Here is a 20,305-nt window from a genome sequence, read left to right on the forward strand (position 1 = left end):
ACAATGAGTGTATAATGATTTTATAATTCGAAATGTTTTGGTAAGTTTTCAAAGACCAAATCCCCAATGTTGGTGAATTAAGAATACTGATAAAAAAAAGTTTACAGTAACAAACAATTTTGGGGAAACTAAAAATGTGAGACTACTAAATATCTGATTGGAATTGGGCCATAAATTTAAAAAATTTTTAAAGTATCATGATACATATGCACGCCTGCCAGTTGAAAGAACAATTTCTACTTCTGATCCTACTCCCTGACAAGTAATAATGTACCAAATCTTTTAAAATAACAAATGTAACAGCTTTCAGAATTCTGTTCCTTGTCAATCCTGGACTTGAGCTCAAAATGGCTTGCACTGACCTCTACCATTCAGGGCCACTCTTCATGAGGAGCTCTTGGATGAAATCCCTGGTTGGGGGGGGGGCAGGGAGGCAGGAGTATAAACAAATGTGAGCCTCCTCTCCAGCCTGGTGCGAGCTTAGTCACTTACTGGAGGAATTTAGAACTCTGTTCGCCTTCCACTATGCAAGCTAGCAGAGGCAGAAAGAATCAGCAGAAGGACATGCTGGGTTGATCGCAATTGTTCTGAGGCACTAGAGGGCCAGTAGCCCATGGCCAGCCTTCCCCATTCTTCTTGCAGACTCCGTCCTGTTCATTTGCACTCTGGAGCATTCTGGGCCAGGACAAGGAGACCTCTACAACGAATGCTTTTGTTGATTTCCCACGCCCCGCCCCCTGCCATCTCTTCATATGGCGTCTGAGCTCTTTTTTCTCTTACCTCTCTGTTCTGATGTACTTCAAGCCACGCTTCACACCCATTAGATGTGTCTTTCCCAAATTTCCCCTTTTCACGTGTCACTCCCTTACTCCAGAACTTACCTTAGCTCCCTCTCGCTCAAAGAATCAGAACCAGACTCCTCAGATCTTCACTTCCCAACTCCCAGTCCCTACCCAGCCCCTCCAAACTCACCATCCTCTGCTCTACTTCCCCTCCACACTGCCCCTCTCCATCCTCCCTACTCCCCACCCTAGCATCCAGCCCAGCCCTCCCCATCCTGCAGGCTGCACTTCAGTGGAACCTCAGAAGTCTCATCAATCGGAAAGAAATGTTCCTTCACTAAAATAGAATAATGGAGTCTTGTCCAAATTATGCTCAAAGATACAATTTTCTCAGTGTTAAGTTTTCTCCCATCAACTTTTGTTAAACCTTTGGCACCAGCAGCTCTGCCTATCTCTAGTGAGAGCCTGCAGATGGCAGAGCGAAAAAACAGTCCCCGGTGAAAAATTGTGGAAAAGCCTCAGGAACAGCCCATCGTGTGTCTTCAGTAGCTTGTTTATTTCACAGGCATGTGCTCACGTTGTGGTTTTCTATGTACACAAAAAATAAATTCCCATTTTCTACTAATTAAATTGCTTGGGTGCATGTGAGAGAATTCTATACCACGTGCTTTTGTGATCACCTTTTTAAAAAAAATCGTAGTGTTCTTTGCATAAGAAAATTCTGAATGCTGTGAGCCAGGACACCTGGGTGACTTTGTAAACCATTGCTTCAGACCCATTACACCCCTCCTTCCCCAACATACCACACACTCATGCATAATTTGTGCTTTTATCCTTCTGTTCGGCCCATGCTCGCCACACCCCCTTCTCCGCCAAAGAATACCTCCTCAGCAGCCACTCTGGAAAACAGTATGGATGTTCCTCAAAAGGTTGAAAATAGAGCTACCCTACGACCCAGCAATTGCTCTACTGGGTATTTACCCCAAAGATACAAATGTAGTGACCTGAAGGGGTACGTGCACCCCAGTGTTTATAGCAGCAATGTCCACAGGAGCCAAACTATGGAAAGAGCCCAGATGTCCACCAACAGATGAAAGGATAAAGAAGATGTGGTATATATACACAATGGAATATTATGCAGCCATCAAAAAATGAAATCTTGCCATTTGCAACAATGTGGCTGGAACTAGAGGGTATTATGCTAAGTGAAATAAGTCAATCAGAGAAAGACAAGTATCAAATGATCTCACTGATATGAGGAATTCTTGATCTCAGGAAACAAACTGAGAGTTGCTGGAGTGGCGGGGGGTGGGAGGGATGGGGTGGCTGGGTGATGGACATTGGGGAGGGTATGTGCTATGGCGAGCGCTGTGAATTGTGTAAGACTGTTGAATCTCAGATCTGTACCTCTGAAACAAATAATACATTATATGTTAAAAAAAAAAAAAGCAGGAAGGGAAAAATGAAGGGGTGGAAATCGGAGGAGGAGACGAACCATGAGAGATGATGGACTCTGAGAAACAAACTGAGGGTTCTAGAGGGGAGGGGGTGGGGGGATGGGTTAGCCTGGTGACGGGTATTAAGGAGGGCACGTTCTGCGTGGAGCACTGGCTGTTATATGCAAACAATGAATCATGAAACACTACATCAAAAACTAATGATACGGTGACTAACATAACATAATAAAATTAAATTTTAAAAAAGTTAAAAAAAAAAAAAGAATACCTCCTCAGCATTCTGCAAGATCCCATTCATGTAATACATCCTCCATGAAGGCATTCTGCCCTCTGTCCTGAGATCCAACAGAACTCCTTTAGTTCCTTCAGAAATCAATGGAGAGAGAAACATTAGACATCAGAGAAAAGTAGTTAGGAAGAAAACACTAGTGAGATCTACAAGAAAGGAAAATATCACATTGAGAAGCGAGACATTAGAAACTCTCTCATTTATCCCAGGAAGTATTGCAAAGGTCAGGAGTGGTCATGAAAGGTTCATCCAGCACCTGAATTTATACAGAGAAGAAGGGTGGGAGATGGAGTGTTATGTTTCTAATCTATCCCACTGCGCTAGATGTTTTTCAAATAGCCTATTTATTCCTTCTTGGAAACCCTAAGGTTTGCATTAGGATCCCTATTTTACAGTGATAAAACTGAGGCTCGGAGAAATTAAATTTGCTCAAATTCACCCACTTAGCAAGCGGCAGAGCCATGATGAAAACCCAGTCCCACTGCTCCTGCCTGCTCAGCACTGGACACCTTCACAACCAATCTCACTGAACGGTCAAACTACTCTGTGCAGCAGGAGTTATTATTCCCATTTTTTAGACAGGAGACTCATGCAGAGAACTGAAGTGGCCTGAACCAAGAGTCACATAATTAATAGCGATGGAGCTGAAGTATGAAATGGGGCTTTGGCTCCAGATTCACCCTCTGTTCCCTCTGTTCACCACACAAGGGGAGCGCAGGTATAACTTAGTAACAGTTGCAAGAGAAGACCGTGAGTCTGGGAAGCTGGGAGAGGTAATCTAGCCCACTGAAGACTTTTTAATAAAAGAAGAGCTTCTTCCAGACATGAGTCTATAGAGCTATTACGATTATTACCTGATGGATTACCTCACAACCATTTACATCTGCACAGGGTACACGGAGTTGTAAATGAACGCTACCCGCATGCTTTTGGGAATGTGTGGGTTGGAAAGGGTAAAACACGGATCCTGGAATGAAAAATTACATCTCGTCATGGAAGGCAGTCTAACACATAGGGAGGAAGAGGAAGACCATATTTAGCATTTATATTCTACTGTGGTTGAAACGACCCTGTCAGAACAGGCCCTGGGGTCAGTTTCCAGGTGCAAAATGAACATTCTTAAGTGGGAAGGTCCAGATGAAACCCAGATAAATAGACAAAGCAATTAGGTATGCAGAAAAGAGCAGCAGGAATGAGGAAAGACTGCAAGGGCAGTTCAAGTCAAAAGGCATGGAAAATTCTCCCACCCACGGTGCTACCTGGTGAAAAAAATTCCTCAAAGGTCCGGTGGAAATGCTGATTTTTCTGGCCTGCCTAAAGGGGGCCCTCAGGGGTGGGGGTGGGGGTCTCTTCCAGAGCGCCGGCCACACTTAGGAAGGCCAGGCAGACTGAGGAGAAAGGGAAAGTGGTTCTTCCAACCTGTTTCATGTCACCAGCCCAGTGGCTAAGGGGCTGTCTGCAGGGGAGGATCTAGGTCGAAGGAGTCAATGAGGAGGCTGATCCCCTTTTTCTGAGCAAGGCCCAGATTTCCAAAATGGAAATGGAAGATGTGGGCATTTTAGTGCGGTATGAACTCCCCCTGGATTGCCAAGGGCAGAGGTGAGGCTGTCGGGTTTCACCAAGCTCCATGCCATCCCAGTCTGGCTGAACTGAAGCCCCATGTTGGGGCACAGGTAGTGTTGCTAAGGAAATGAAGCACTTCCCTCAGCAGACAGCCTGAGCTGGCCCAGAGGCCAAGGTTACCAGCTCCTCATTCCTCTCCCACCATGTGGGCAGGCAGAAGCTGGGCGTGCCTAAACACAAATCCACCAAGAGACGCTCACCCAGCCATCCCCTTTCTCAAGCACAGTTTTGCCGGGCAGTCGAAATCACTTGCTGCTCATTCACGTACTCATTCATCCTTTGGTGACCTCCTGCTAAGTGCAGGTGCTGTGCTCAGGGCTGGGCAATTCAGGCAAGCATACAAGGGGGTCCCTGTGAGAGGAGTTTGTCCCGTGGACAACACAAACACAGGACCAATGTGATCAATACTTTAATCAAGGGTATTTCAGAGGAGGTGATGTTGGAAGCAATCGCTCCGTGTCTTTGGCTGTTTGTTTTTAAGCACCTAAGAGATGTAGCCCACAATTCCAAACTGTGGATGATCACCCCTGTAATGACTGTATCAGACCCCTGATATCTTATCTCCCCAATCCCTATTGTACCCTGTCTCAGTCATCTCCTGGCCCTACCAGCCTTCCATCCAGTGGTCTAGCCACACAGAAGCAATGGCCAGGCCCTGAACGTGCCAGTTACTGCCCAGCCTCGCTATGTCCGTGAGGGTCCTTCCTTCTGCCCGGAAGGCCTTTCCCTTCTTGCTCTGCCCAGCCAAGTCCTAGTAATTAAACATTCCAGGGCTGGCCCAAATGTCAACTCTCTCTGATGCCTTCCTTGACCCTAACAGGAAGTACTCACTGCTCCTTCATTTGTACTCTCAGAACCCATTTATGGGCCCCTGTTACCACACCTGTAAACATCATATTGTAGCTATTTGTTCCTGTGCCTTCCACCCACCTCCCACCAGACTGGGAGCTCTTCTCAGACAAGCTCCATGCGGGGAACACCAGCCCCTCAAGAAATGTGTACGGAAGTAGAAATGAAAGTTCCTGCTGCATAAACTCCCATGTCTTACCTTAATAAGAGCGCATTCAAAGTGATAGCCCAGGTTCGCGTCTGACAGGAGGGATAAGCCATTCACCTTCACCGGCATCCACTGATTGCCTGGACTCTGTAACGCTCAGCGGGGGAGAGGCAGGGGCAGAAATGGAGTGTAATAAAATCCAGTTTATGGAGTTTGTTAAGGGTATGAAGCATATCCTTAGATATGATTGTCTGAGCAGTAGAAAATATCTAGACTGATACACAAGACACTGCTAATAGAGCATGATTCTGGATTACGGGTAAAGGGGAGGAAGTGATGAAGGGGCTTTTGTTTTCCACACCTTTCTGGGATGTTGCAAATTTTTGTCATGAGTCTCAGTCACTTTTCAAAGAAATAAGACACGAAAATGAATCTTATGACTACATTTAAATTTTTTTAAGTTTTTAATTTATTTTTAAGTAATCTCTGTACCCAACTCACAACCCCGACATCTAGAGTTGCATGCCCTTCTGATTGATCCAGCCAGGCGCCCCTTATGACCACATTTTAAATGAACCGATTCAAACTAGGTTAATAACTACAGTCTCACTAGAATATTCATAGCCGTGTCAACAGTAATAGCAAAAACTAGAAACTGCCCGAATGTCCACGAACAGTAAAATGGATCAATCAGCTGTAATATATTCATACGATGGGAAACTATGCAGCAAAGACTGAATGAAACATAGCTACACACTACAAAATGAATGACTCTTCCAAATATAGTAAAGAAAAGAAGCCGGACGCAGAAGAGTTTGTACTGTACAATTCCATCTACAAAAAACAGAAATAGGCAATATTGCTTTGAGAGTAGAAGCCAGGATGGTGGCTACCTTTGTGGGGAATGGGGAGAGGGATTCAATGAGTAGAAGGGGGCATGAGGAGGTCTTTTGGGAGCAGGGAGCTGATAACGTTCTGTCTTGTGATCTGGGTCTGGATGCACGGCGGTGTTTGCTTTGTGAAAATTCATCAAGTTCTACACTTACGATTTGTGTACTTGCCTGTATATACGCTTCAGTAAAAAGTAAACAAACACACAAAATAGGTCACAGGTGAGATGTCCGAGCACTCCCTTACCTCAAGCTGATAATCTCTCTTAAGAGCAAGATGTCGACCTTCCAGCCTCCTAGACGTTCAGCGATGGGACCACAGAGACGGGAGCCAAACTGTATGAGCACCTGTGTCCTGCCCCGAGGAAGAGCCCACGTGCAAGGAGGAAGAGAGGACTGGAGCCCCTTCCACGGGGCAGAGAAGTCCGAGCTTTCCTGGGATGGGAAGCTGTTCTCATATTTTGCATTTTTGCTTACGTAATTTGGCTACTTTAATGGGAGAGAATATGGAGAAGGGAGAGGGGCAGGAATGAGGAGAGGTTTTTAGGCAGGCTCTGGTTTAAATAGAAGCTGCCTTATGTCCCAGAGGTAAGGGGCAGGGGACAGACTACTAGCAAGAATCATGGTGGGGGAGAGACAGAAGGGGACATGACCTGTTTTTAAAGACTCTGTTTGGCTCCATGTGGCAATAAAGGGGAAAGACTGCCTCAGGTTGAAAGGGCAGGCCGGATGCCCAGTTGAAGTCATATGATCAAATCCATGGACGGGACATTTCACCTGGGGGCTCCCTTACCAGTGGCCGTAACTGATCTTTCCTTTGTCCAACTCAAACTAGATGCAGCCCCCTCCACAGGCCTGACAGAGCTGAAGCAGAGGTGGGCGCTTAACAAACCAAGCCACGAGCTGAAATGCCCACCCTCCCTACTACCCGCTCTCCAGCTGCCACGTTGAAGCAGGCCCCTGAGAGGATCCACATTCCAGCCCCACCAGCCTGCTCTTCCAGCGGGCCCAAGGGGTGATGCCACAGTGAGGCCTTGCAGAGCCCGAGGCGGGCAAGTTCTGAGCCTGCTACTCATACGTGGGGGGCTGAACTGGGAACGTCGCAGTAAGTGTTAACCCCTGGCCATAAGGAACTCTCCACTAATGGCGTAAGGGAAGCAAAAAGAAGACTCTGAGTGGTCAAAATAGATTTTGCCAAGTCGACACATTCAAGTTCATCTACTTCCTCATTGGAGGGGGCCCTGTGGCTCTTACCCAGAACCCATGGACCCTTTCTCTACGCCCAATTCAAACTCACTTGGTTGGCGGCTTTCCCTTGGTGGATCAGAGGCAAAAAAATTACAGTAGATGTGAAGGACTGCTGGAGAAGCATGTTCTTAATATATGGACAAGTTCTGACTGACACACTAATGTGGCACAGGAGCAAGAAAACTTTAAAGCTAAGACTCGGGATTCTCCCCCTCCCCCAGATTTCAGCAGCCTACGGGGGGCTCCTTCTTGGGCCCGGGAGGTAGAGCAGGATGTGGGGATGTGACTGGTCCGACCAGAAGGCCCAGGAGGCTCGGGAGAGACAGCAGGGGCACTCGTACACAGTGGAGAGCCCACTGCAGAGCTGACTCCTTCCTGGAGGCTATGGGAGGCCTAGGAAGTTTCTGAAGACGTTCACTCTACTGTTTTGTTTTGTTTTGTTTTGTTTCTGTTTAAGGTTTTGGGCTCAAGGAAGAAATCCCTCAGCCATCAGGAATCTAAATATGACATGTGCCCCCAGGTTTCCTGGAGAGTAGATGTTTCCTACAATCTAAGAATTGAAAGTTAGGAGAAGGAGGCAGGAGAGAGGATGTCCTCAAGCTTAGGAAATGGACCAGGAGAGGAGTAAGTTCCCACTAGGCCCATGGGTCAGAGGCCTGGCTTGTTCCTTCCTCACTATGACACCTCAGACGTGTTTGTTAACCTCTCACTTTGACCCTCAGTTTTCACAGCTGCAAATTGGGTATTGTTTCTCCCTCTGAAGAGGATTGGGAGTATCAACTAAGACAATGTACATGAAGCGTCTAACATGGAGCTTGGCGTCTAGGGGATGCTCCAGTGAACGAAATTCCCATTCTCTTTCTAAAATTGGCTTCACTGAAGACCAAGTCTTGCTGGCCCAGGAGAGTCATTCATAAGTCAGGTGGGAGTTGCTGGAGCGAGTTCCCAAGAAAGCACCAGGACTTCTGTGGGAGTGGCCAGTAAGAGCCCCGAAGGCAAATGAGGGAAAGGCACAGAGGGAAAACTGCAGGATCGGAGACTTCATAGTGAAGTGTTTCAGAGCAAGGACTCCATTCAAGATCTGCTTTCAGCTGCTGACTCCCCACTCCTACCCTTAGATCTTAAACAAATTCCCTAACCTCTCTGTGCCTCGGCTTCCTCGTCTGTAAAACCAGGATACGAATGGTATCGACATCACAGGGCTGTTAGGAAGGTCAAGTGGCTTAGTACAAGCAAGTCCCCTAACCAGCCCACGGCAGCCGGCTACTCTTTCAGTGCTGGCTGCGGTCCTGCAGCTTCTTTCCCTGGGGCTGAGGCAGCCCAGCAGAGTGGGGACTGGCAGGCTCTGGAGGGGCCCCCTTAGGTACACTCTCCCTCTCACTGGGTGCTGGCTCTGTGACCTGGAGTGATTTATGGAACCTTCCCAGACTGAAAGTTCCTCATCTGTGAAAAGTGGAGGTGGTAATAATTGTACCTCCCTCAGAGGATGGTTGTTGGGACTAAATGTGCTAACACATGAGAAGGGTTTGGGAAAGTGTCTGGCTCATATTAAGCACTCAGTAAATGTCAGCTGTTATTATTCCCTGGCTATAAGGAACCCTGAAGGCAATATGGCCCCTGTTTGTTTAAAGAGACATTGAATCTAAAAAATTTTCTTTTCTCTCTTCTGTTTTTAGAGTATTTACTTCTGAATTCGAGAAAGGAAGAGGTGCTAGCCATATGGAGTTCTTTATCTCTCCCTTGAAGACAAAACAAGCAAACGAACAAACATTTCCTTACCTTTTTGCCATTGCCCTCAAGTCCCTTCCTCCATATTATACCGGAAGGGACCATGTAGCCCACAGTCCAGCCTCCACCCAGGGCTACACTCACCACAACAGTTCTAATAGCGGAATGGGAGGCAGTTTCCCAAGGTGAGGGACCGAGAGCAGGACACTGCCACATTTCCCACCGCCATTTTGGTGATCAGCTGGAGGCAGAGTTGCCTGCTTTACACTTTAACCTGCTTTGGGGATTTTAGGGAAAATTTTAAAAGCTGTCCTCTAAGGGAACACACGTTTTCAGGCTTGGGGCAAGGGACTTGTCTTTCCATTTTTCCACTTCTCCATATTGTTTCCCTGAAGACACACTGCACATGGAAGAACAAGGTGCAAGTTATCCTGTTGTAATTAAGTGACTTTTGCTACCACTGGAGGACAAAAGTTAGGTTGACCCTAGATGAATGTTCCAGAGGGCTGGTCACTCTTTTTGTTATCTTTTCTAGTCCTGTTACTCTCCTGGAAGAGAAGAAATGATACATTAGAACATATGCTGTAAGTAATGTTCTAAGGAGGAAAGACTCAATGTACTAGACAAAGAACTTCTAAATACTGACACTTAACTCTTTTCTTTAAAAGATTTTATTTATTTATTTGAGAGAGAGAGAGTGAGTGGGGGGTGGTGAGGAGCAGAGGGAGAGGGACGAGCAGACTCTGCACTGAGCGCGGAGCCTGATGCAAGGCTCGATCCCACTACCCTGAGATCATGACCTGAGCCAAAATCAAGAGCCCTAACTGACTGAGCCACCCGGGCACCCCCCTAAGCGTTAAGTAACTCTTATAAAGCAAAGATCACATGAGAAGATGGGGAGTGGAATAGGGATGGGAGCAGAGGACATAAGTCACCAAGAAGGAGAAGCAGAAGAAAAGAAGGAAGAGGTGTGGAGAAAAGACATCAGAAACACTAAACAAAAAGGAACCAACTCTGGGCCCAGGAGTCAGCCTGCGGAGGTTGGTCATCATGCGTTATACCATCACATTTCACACTGCAGCTATGGTGCCTGGGCCCAAGGACCCCCCTCTCCAACACAAGCTCCAAATTCCAGAATCGTTGACTCTTAGAACTAGAACAATCCTCTGCATGCATCTACCCTACCCACGGCAATGGTCCCTCTGTACTATCCTTAAATCTTTCTGCATAAATACATCCTGTGGCAGGACACTCATTACCAGCGGGAGTGTTCCTTCACTGGCCACTCCAAACATCCCAAAGTTCTTCCTCATGCTACACTAAGCTAAAATCTGCTTCCCTGTGACATCAACCTGTTCTGTCCTCCATCATTTGGGGTTCAAATGATATTTCCTGGTGGTTTGCTAAGCAACAGAGGCACATGCTATTTCTCTCACATAGGGACTCTGGGGCCTGCCTGCCTTAGGGGAGGAAGTGGATGGGGAGCTAACCTGGGCTGGGAGTCTAGCTGGAGAGAAAAAGCCCTCAGGGCTGGTAGCAACCCAGTGGCAGCACAGCAGGACTGGGGTAGAATCTCCAGCCACCAAACAGAAACAGTACTATCTGGGGGATGAAGAGAGGCACTAAGGGAAAAACTGTCCTTGAGCTGGCGTCGGAAGCAAAATGCTCTATTAGGAAATTAAGTATCATGGAACTGCCTGTTGAAAGTTCAGAGCACCTTCCCACCCATCAACTCATGTTCCCCAAGTCTTTTGCAAAAGCCAATAGCTCACAAAGGACCAGTGCTGGGTCCAGGACTCAAGCAGGGTACTCCAGGTTCCTTTGATGAACCCCAATATTTCTTGGGCTATAAATGACAAACCAAGTGGCTTCTCTCTTTAAGATACACAAATGGAAGCCGAAAAGAAGGTGGGCAAATTTTGACTTAAAAAAAAATTTTTCCCCTAAAAATCCACATTGCATTCCCCAGGCAGGGGTGGTGGTAGCCCCACAGTTGGCTACCCCCTTCACTAGGGGCTCTCTCCTAACATCTGGCGTCTTTCCTCCCTACCACGGGCACGCGGGGTGAATGGCAGGGCACCCCAACATCCTGGGGGAGCGCAGAGAGCTGCCCCGCCTTCACAGGAGGGGGTAGAGGGGGCAGAATAGGGAGAGGATTGCTTATTTATTTGTTTCCTGGAACACCCTGTTAAGAATCTCAGCAATTGCAGTTAGTGCCCGATCGTTTGGCAGGCAGAGTAGCTTCTCGCCGTTCCCAGCTGCACGGGATCTAATTCGCAAATGCACCATCTTGCATTCAACACTTAAATGGAAAACAAGCAGTCCCGGAAGGGAGGCAGGCGGTCTAACTCTGCAGGCCCGTTTCGGAGGGATTTACGTTTCTAGGTCCGTTGACTGGTTGGTGCCATCCCCGGAGAGGATTTCTCTGAGCTCCGACCCTCTCTCATCTCATCTCGGGTCCAGAACCTATTCTGGCGAAGGTTGTAAACTGCAATTAAACGGGAAGCAAACGGAATTTGGGCCTTAGGCCTTGCCAGGATAAAATAGTAACCAAAATCTGTTTGAGAGCTCAGATTTTAAAGCGAGATACTGCTTATTCTTCCCCACTGGAAACCTGGTTAAAGGAAATTAAGGCCTCTCTTAAAGGTAACTAAGATTAGAGGGCTCGGTTTCCGTTTTCTGTGTTTCTGTGGGCCGAACGCCCAGGTCGGTCAGCGAGTTTCTCTCTGGGTGGAATGACGAATTCCTCTCGCCTGAATTATAAAATGATAACTTTGCTTGGTGCTGCAGCTGCTAACGTCTGGCGCCCAGTGGCCCATCCTGGCGGTGGCGTTGCGGGGTGTGGGGGTGGGGGAATAGGGGTGAATGGAGACGGGGGAAGAGCCATGCCTCGGTGAAAAGTTGGGAGAGCTGCGAGGAGGGAAGTAAACGCGACTCTCCGCGGCTTCGGCCCCTTTAAGTGCTTCACTGACTCAGCTAAGCTTCCCCCTCAGGTCGCGTTTTTTATGAATGAAAAACGTCCTTACATTCATTATATAAACAAGCCTGTGCTGATTGGCCAATGGCCCCCGGTGCATAAATTATGTAAAACAGACCCCTGAGGGGGTGGAGAGGAAAGCGATATCGACCAATGGGGGCTGGAGTGGATGGGGCGGCTCGGCTGGATTTGCCCGCAGACAGGGTAAACAAGACGTGATGGACAAGCGCAGGAGCGGCCTCGGGCCAATGAGAACCAGACTGAGCTAGGACCGCGGGCCAATGGTGGCAGGCGGAGCAGCAGGCCCCGGGGGGCCGGGCCAGCGCTCCAGCCTGGTTGGCAGCTGCGGCGCAGAGTCCAGCCGCTGGTGCGCGGAGCGGTTCAGCGTCCCCCGAGCGGTTCGGCCCAGCCATTCGCCCAGGCGCCCAGGCCCGGTGCGCGCGTGCGTGAGCGCGCCTGCGCCCCGGGGCCGCTGCAACCGGAGGAGAGCGGCTGCCTCAGGTGAGGGGGCATCGAGGAGGCAGGGGGGCATCGGAGGGGGTGTTCAGGAGCCGGTCCGAAGGGCTCAACCGGCAAGAGTTCACTGGCTGATTCAGAATCCTCAAAGTCCGGGTGCACTTTCTATCTGGACTGAGGTTCCCCCCCCCCCGAGCTGGCCGCCCCCTCTTCTCGTGGCTCGGTCCGGTCCGGCCCGGTTCGGTTCTTGGTAGGCGTAGGGTGGGGGTGGCTAACGGTTCCGGAGCGCTCGGAGAGCCGGTTTCCGCACGTCGCGGGGAGGCGCACCCGGGCGCGAGGTGCGGGGGCTCTCGGGTGGGAATGGGGGGGAGGGACGCGGAGTTGCGGGGCTGTACAGTCTCTGGAGGTCTGAGAGCCCGGAGGAGCCTTGGAGGCTCGCGAGAAGAGACGCCCGGCGGAGCTTTGCAGTGGGGAGGAGGGGGCGGGAAGCCGCTTGAAGGGGAATATTTGAGAGGTGATGCCCCCCAAAGCACCAGGAGGGGTTAAGTGACACAGGCATGTGCAGCCTGAGGGGTTGGGGGTTGGCCAGGAACTTATGGCCTTGCAAGTTTCAGATTGTGGAAAGTGGACACTCAATCCCCCAACTCCCATCCCCAGCAGCCTGAGGGCGTCAAGGCTGCATCGCGGTTCTCGAGAAATCGGGGAGCATCAGAGCAGCGGCCTGGGGATAGTAGGGGAAAAAACGGGTGCGGAGGGTGGGGGGATGGAGAGATGCTGGAGCCTCTCACTGGATTAGTGATCTGTCCGCATTTTCAGAGGAGAGGGAACCTCTGGAGGGAACCGAACTCCTGGTTGAGGAGTGCCAAGGAGAGATGTTTGGAGGCTGGGGGTGGTTGGTAGCGCCCGGCGCCGCCACTCGGTTTTATGAATGTGGATGACTTTATGAATGAAGCGGGTTTCTTTTCGTTGGCTCGCTGCTCCCTGCGGCTTTTTTTTTTCTTTCCCTTTTTGTGAATGAAGCATTGAGCTTTCTTCCGAAATCTCTGGGGGTGAGGGGCCTGCGTCGGAGGCTGGGCGTGCGTTGGAAGTGGGGGCGGGGGCGCATCTGAAGGAGTTTTCATGAATGGGGAAGGCTGGGAATTGGGTGGAAGTGTGTCTTGTTTTGTGAATGGGGCCCAGCGCTGGGGATCCAGTTACAGCCTTTACCTGATGTGGCGGCTCGCTCTCCCATTCATAAAACCAGGCCCGCTGCGCGCCGCGGGGGAGGGGCCTCGATCGCGCCGCTGCGCCGCGTTAAAGTTTTCCTGGGGGCACCGGGAAGGGGGGACCACAAAGGAAGTGGTTTAAACTCCCTTAAGGCTTTAAAAAAAATTATACTTTAAACAAGATTTTCCTAGCCCTTGAACTCTGAGAGCTGCTTTAAAAATCCTCGATGCCTCTTTCTGGTTCGCGTATGGCAGCTTCTTTCTTTTATTGCATTTTTAAAAAGGTATTTTTGCTCTTCGTGGTGAAGTGTTTTGCAACGTATTTCATTGTGAGGCTCGGAAATATGTCCCCCTCCGATCTCTTTCCCGTTGTCCCTTTCCCCCCTAGACACTGACAGAATTTCTAAGGTCACGATTTAATCGCACAGATTTTGAAGTCTACAGAGGACTCATTTTCACGGCCCTCAACTCACTGCCGACGTTTCTCAGATTTTGTATACGGGTTGATGACATTTGAGAAAGAGGCTTTATTCTGAACGTTTAGCGCTGTTTGGAAGGCATGCAGGCAAGCTAGCGGGCATGTTTTTCTAGGAAATTATGGACTGTGTGCAGTTTTGCTCCTCTCCTTCTTTCTCTTTGACTTTGAAAATTTCTGACTAGTTGGACCAGAGTGCTGAGAGGAGGTTGACCACGAAGGGTTTTCTTGTATCCTGCTCACTTAAGAAAAACAAGTTGCGTGGAATTGCCCACTGAGAAAAAGTTCCCTATTTAAAATTTGTATGCAAGGTAAACAAAAGAATTATCCTTAAGCAGTTGGCTTTGTTTAGAGCTGGGGATAAATGAAATTACTGTTTTCTCCATTTTGTTGATTTAACTGCATTTCTATTTGGAGAATGAAACAAAGGGTTCAGGAAGATGGTACATTCCTAAAATTGTTACTTTATTCCTCCCAAATTAGAAAACGTTCCCTCCTTTCCATTTGACCCTCAACCTGTCTTCCCAGCCCCAAGACTTGACAGTGCCTGAACAAGTTTAATTGGGCGGGGGGCAAGTTTGGGGAAAATTACTTCACTGTAAGAAACAAACTGAATTTTCTTTACATGGATCTTTTGCTTTTAATGCTTTTTTAAGATCTGTGGTAGAGATGCATTTAAAATCTGTGTGATGGAATTTAGTTTCCTTGATCCATTAGTTTTCATGGCTATTTTATTCTAGAAGTTGTTGATAGCACAGATATCTCTGTAAGTTGCCATAGGAATATTTGTGACATTACAGACACTACATCTGTTTGAACAGAAGAATTAGATTTTAAAAGAGTGTTGTGTGAAGATAAGTATATCTCTGATCAATATATTCCTGGAACTATATATGGTGTCTTACCACTGACCTACAAACTACTTTTAGAAACACTATGTATGTCAAATTCTTAATTGCCAATAATTTGGAATGCTTAAACCCATTTTCTCTACTTCCTGTCACTGTACTGTCAAAAATTAAATTATCTCTTAAAAAAAAAAAAGACCTAACATTACAAATGCCCTGGAGAACCTTCTATTGGAGAGAATCTTGAAATCACCCTTTTATAATGAAAATAAGGGGTTTTGGTTTTGGTTTTTATAGGGAACAGATAGTAGCAAACTTATGATTAGAGAGAGAGGGTAGGAGGGCTAGGTAAATGGATTTGACACTAAGTACACTATGAACTTTTGATGCCCTTAATCAAGCACACCTTTAGTCTGTAAAGCTTACACACTGAGTGGGCTTTAAGTACCTCAGAGAAAGGTAGTGATTTTGCACAGGCCCTAAAGAAAGAGCAGTAAAAATTACTTCATTTCTCTTCTTTGCTCCCTCTCAGTTAAAAATCTCCCAAATTCCTATTACAGGAGGACCCCTTTCCCCCCAGAAATTACTCAATGCTGAAACCTTTCAAAGTGATATTCAAGGCATTGGAAGCACCATGGATGGGTTTTATGATCAGCAAGTCCCTTTTATGGTCCCAGGGGTAAGTGTATGTGGCTTTGGTTTGTTTTGTTCTCCCTCTTCGAATATGAGTCTTCTCACTGGTTTAGTGGCACAACCCCCTTTGACCCCTTTATTACCCTGGAGCCTTCACTGTCTTTTGGCCTCTTTCAGAAATCTCGCTCAGAGGAATGTAGAGGGCGGCCTGTGATTGACAGAAAGAGGAAGTTTTTGGACACAGATCTGGCCCATGATTCTGAAGGTAGTAAGCTTTCCCTTTGGTCTGTGGCTTCTTCAAATGGCCCCCTGGGAGAGCCGCATGTAGACTCATCTTCCGTGTTCTCCCTACCACAGGAGTTCTCATTCTGGTGTCTTCTGTTTTCAATTCCAGAGTTGTTTCAGGATCTCAGTCAACTTCAAGAGGCTTGGTTAGCTGAAGGCAAGTTTCTTGGCTGTCCGATTTTCCATATAAAACATTTAACTGCGTTTTTTAATAAAACTTAAATGTCTAAAATAAAAATCTCTTTTCCAGCACAAGTTCCTGATGATGAACAGTTTGTCCCAGATTTCCAGTCTGATAACTGTAAGTACCTTTCTGGTGGTGGCACGTTTGTTCTGAAAACGTTTGGTCTTGGAACATCCATGTTTGGAAGACTTTTTTTTCAGCCATTGCCAGCATATTTGGACAGTGGAATGCATTTAGTTTCTTTAAATAATTCAAAGTTAACCCTCAGAACTTTTATTTCATTCCTTATTGGAGTTATTTCTAAAATGCTTTTACTCTATTGCAGATAAGATTTACTGAACATAATTTCATCCTAAATTTCTTTTTGCCTAAGAATGTTGCAAGGCTTTAAGCTCAAAATTATAAATCAACTGACATTATATATATAAGATGTTGGACTTAACATCCATTAACCAGACGTTATTTTACGGTGTTTTTTTTGTTTGTTTTATAAATTAAGTCCTTGATGCAGATCATGAGTCTGACATTTTTTTCTCTTTTAAAGGTGCAGAAAATAGTTAATGGAAGATTCCAGTTAATTGTGGCTTCACCCAACATGTTGTCAATTTTGTTTCTACTTCTAAGTTGACACAGGGTGGTCACAGTGTGACCTGATTTACTCTTATTTTTCATGTAGTTGTTCAGGACTTTATCTTTCAGAGAGGAGTAAAACCTTACTCTTCAAATGGTCATTGAGTGCACCTATCTCATTGAGTTAATAAATGCAGTGGGAAGCTCAAAAGATGGCTCTCGGTGCTGGCAAGGGCATGGTTAGCTTTTCACTGATCTTTCTGGGCTGTCCTCAACAGGTTTGGGAGCTTTTATGGTCCAGGCAGAGCTCTCAAGGACAAAGCTGGCTGATGAAATGTGAGCAGCACAGGGCAGCTCTAGAGAGCATTAGTCACTGGCGAGTGAGCTGGTTTAAGAGAGGCCTGGAGAAAATGCTGCCTCTCTTGAGAGTTGCATCATAGAGAAATTCATGTCTCTTAGTCATAGTTTATAATAGCAAGCACCTGAGCCAGGCAAGGATTCGATTTCTCATTTTGCACCAACAAATTCTTCCCGCTTTGTTTTATCTTGTGTGCGTGTATGTGTGTGTGTGTTTATGTGTGTAAATGCCACAGGAGAGAGAGGGTATCTTTGTATTTAAGTAAAAGCTGACTGTTCTAAGTCATTAGATGAAAGCCTAGAGGTACCAGCTAAACATTCTTTAATGATATACCTCCTATTCAAGGCACAATGCCATGAAACTTTAAAAGGGAATAAACCGTAATCCACAAATGCATAGTTAACCTTAGCGGTGTCACAGCTTGCCATAGTTTTTCTATAGGAAAGTAAACGTATGTTAATTATTGCCCTTTGATTGCTTTCAAGTGATTGGGAAGCTTGCCACTAAAAGGCTAAATAAAGATAACCCAAATATTGTGTGTGTGCAAGTGTGTGTGTGTGTGTGTGTGTGTGTGTGTGTGGCAAGATAAAAGATGGGATTTGTAATCCTACTTTGTTCTGTGTTGACAATTTGGCCCAGCCTTTCCATTTCCTACTCAGAGCAGCAAAAACTGCAGTCTGTTTGGGAGGTGGCTTTCTTGGCAGAAGTTCTTTGAAATGCTTTTATGACACTTTTGTTTGTTTCTCTGTAACCCAAAGAGTTAAAAGGGAGTTGAGATGACTGCATTCAGATTGATTTCATGTGCTGAAGCAAAGGTATGCTCTTTAGATAAAGATGTCAGTAAACAAGATTTATATTTGGAGAGATGTTTCTCTGCAGGAATAGGCTAAAGTGAAGGAATCAATAAATGTGTTTTGGCTCCTTAGAAATAATTCCCACTCAGCCAATAGAATGTGCTAAATTCTTTAATTAAATTGCCATACCTACCTAAAATGGAGATGCTTTTCAGAGATATTTCTGCTCACGAAGTGTGATGTGTTTTTTACTTTGTTTGCTTTTTGCTTTAACTTCTTAAGGTTGAGCTTTTCTGTCCTTTAAGGATAAAACAGATGGTTGAGTAGCCTCAAAAGTGTTTTAATAATTCTTTCCCCTTCTCTGACTCTTATTTCGGGAGATGGAGCTTTAAGAAGGAGGGCTTCAAATAGATCAGCTTGCCTTAGAGGTTAAGTAAGAGTACAAGGATGCAGTGGTATGTTCTTGAGCCGTTCATCCTTACTGTTACGTGTGACTGGTTTTACTGCAGTTGTGACTGACAGTGTAGATGCATGGAAGCTGGCAGAGTCCGGGGCTGGGCAGACTTCTCTTTGAACACATCTCACAGCCTTGGATTGAGGATCAGCTTTCACTGCAGTCACCTTCTGGAAGAGCCCATGCTTATCCCAGGGGAGGGGGAGAAACTCATTCAAATTTAATAAAACCTTATGAGTTGATTTGAGTCAGCCAATCAATGAACTGTAAACCAAACTTGCGCTTGCCCAGTAAAGCAAACCTTTTCCCTGTAGTAGCAAAAGCATTTGTAACAAATATTCTTCTGTGGCCTGCCGCACTGATTATAATCTGTCCTTTTAATGATGATTTGATTAATTTTCTATATGTGGGGGGGCTGTGTATGTGTGTGTGTGTGTGTGTGTGTGAGGGGGGTGCAGAGGCAGAGAGAGAGTGTGTATGTGTGTGTGTGTATGAGAGAAAAAGAAATACTAAGTAATGTGGTGATTTTTATTTTAGAATGTCAGTTTTGAAGATTATGGCTTACTTTTTTCAGTAAGTGCTATGAGCTCAGCTTCTAAAGAGATTATATTTTGTAAGTTTTCCAGATTTGGGTTCCTAACCATAGGCATCTATCCATAAATGTGATTTGAATAAATTAAACCATTGTTCTTCTAAGTCTTACAGAAATGTTCAACTTACTTCTAGTTATATAGACTTCACCTTACCTCACAAATACAGACATTAGTAAAGTATCCCCCCATCTGGAAATTCTTAAAGGTCAATTCAAGGCAACAAAAAGTGCAACCTGTAGACAAGAGGGGTTCTGCCAGTGCCCCCCATTGTCCCCTGGTCCTGAGAAGTAACCTTGAAGATCCCAGACTGGGCTGCAGGTACCTTGTAGAGATAGTCTTCCCAACCCCTTCGTTTTACAGAGGGGATAATATAAGGTCCAGATAACTGGAGAGACTGACTGGTGGTTTGGGGCAAATGGGAGGGGTTAGGTGAAATGAGAAAAAGAAATTACAAAATATTATTCTTAAAGAAGCTCTCACAGAGCTGCAGAGCCGGAGGGTCCTGGCACATGCAGGTGTGGTCCAGGCTCTCTCATGATTTCAAAAATCATGAGAGAGCCAACCCTCAGGAAAGACTTAGGGAGACTGTTGGCCACCCAGTTTGTCACCTCAGTTCTTTTCATTCCATGATCCTGAAAAACTTATTAACTATCTTGGTGCTTTGAGTTTTTCCATCTAGGGTTTGGAAGAAACCTATAAAACAAAAACTATAAAACTGACATCTTTCCTATAAGACATACTGGTGTACATACAGATAAAACTGTGTGTATGTATATATCTTGTATAATATAAATAAGTGTGTGTATGTGGAAATCTGGGTCAGTGATTAGATGTGTATACATTTTTACTATACATTTTCACAGAATTAACTATAAATCAAAACCATGGATAAAATTGGAACTCAAAGTGCTTAGGTTTGGGGAAGAGGAGCTTACATTAATTTTTCTGGACTAACTTGGCACTTAAGGGTATTACTAGATTTTAGCATATAAAAATAGTACTTTTTAATGCAGATTTCAGTTCTAATTTTCTTTTAATCACACTCATTTGTTTCAATTGTGATATTGTGAATGTTCACCTGTCAGCATCTTGAATAACAAAAATATTTTACACTGGGGAAAAGTCATGATAAAAATCTTATTTTAAAAACCGTGGCCTCCATAGCAAATATAATTTAGAGAACTGTTTGAAAATCCAAATGACCTTATATTCCCCTTGAAGTGTTCTTTTTTAGATCTGTGTTTCAAAAAGAATGGACCGATTGAAGGAAGTACTAGTAATTTCCTAAGGATTGGCTAATTAACTGATAAAATCGACTTTTCATAAATACATTGTAATAGGTGGGTCGGGAAATAGAATTAACTGTTATGGCAGCCCTTGAGCCTAAAACACATTGATCTTAATCCTGTTTTTATAGGAGATTATTCAGCTGGACTTTTTTTTTTTTTAACTACATATG

At 45.8% G+C, this 20,305-nt stretch overlaps 1 protein-coding gene across 1 annotated transcript in view; it reads left to right on the forward strand.

Moving 5' to 3' along the window:
• The first annotated feature begins 15,544 nt into the window (after positions 1–15,544).
• The window catches only part of ETV5 (ETS variant transcription factor 5), a 54,094-nt gene continuing 49,333 nt past the window's right edge, over positions 15,545–20,305 (forward strand). The window contains exons 1-4 of the mRNA XM_028101049.2: positions 15,545–15,654; positions 15,786–15,873; positions 16,003–16,050; positions 16,144–16,194. Of these exons, the coding sequence (XP_027956850.1) occupies positions 15,610–15,654; positions 15,786–15,873; positions 16,003–16,050; positions 16,144–16,194 (232 nt within the window). The 5' untranslated portion in view covers positions 15,545–15,609. The remainder of the gene's footprint in view (positions 15,655–15,785; positions 15,874–16,002; positions 16,051–16,143; positions 16,195–20,305) is intronic.

The sequence above is a fragment of the Eumetopias jubatus genome, unplaced genomic scaffold (genome assembly GCF_037043125.1).
Source record: "Eumetopias jubatus isolate StellerSeaLion01/CBP00866 unplaced genomic scaffold, mEumJub1_p1.0 scaffold_1, whole genome shotgun sequence".
Classification (NCBI taxonomy): domain Eukaryota; kingdom Metazoa; phylum Chordata; class Mammalia; order Carnivora; family Otariidae; genus Eumetopias; species Eumetopias jubatus.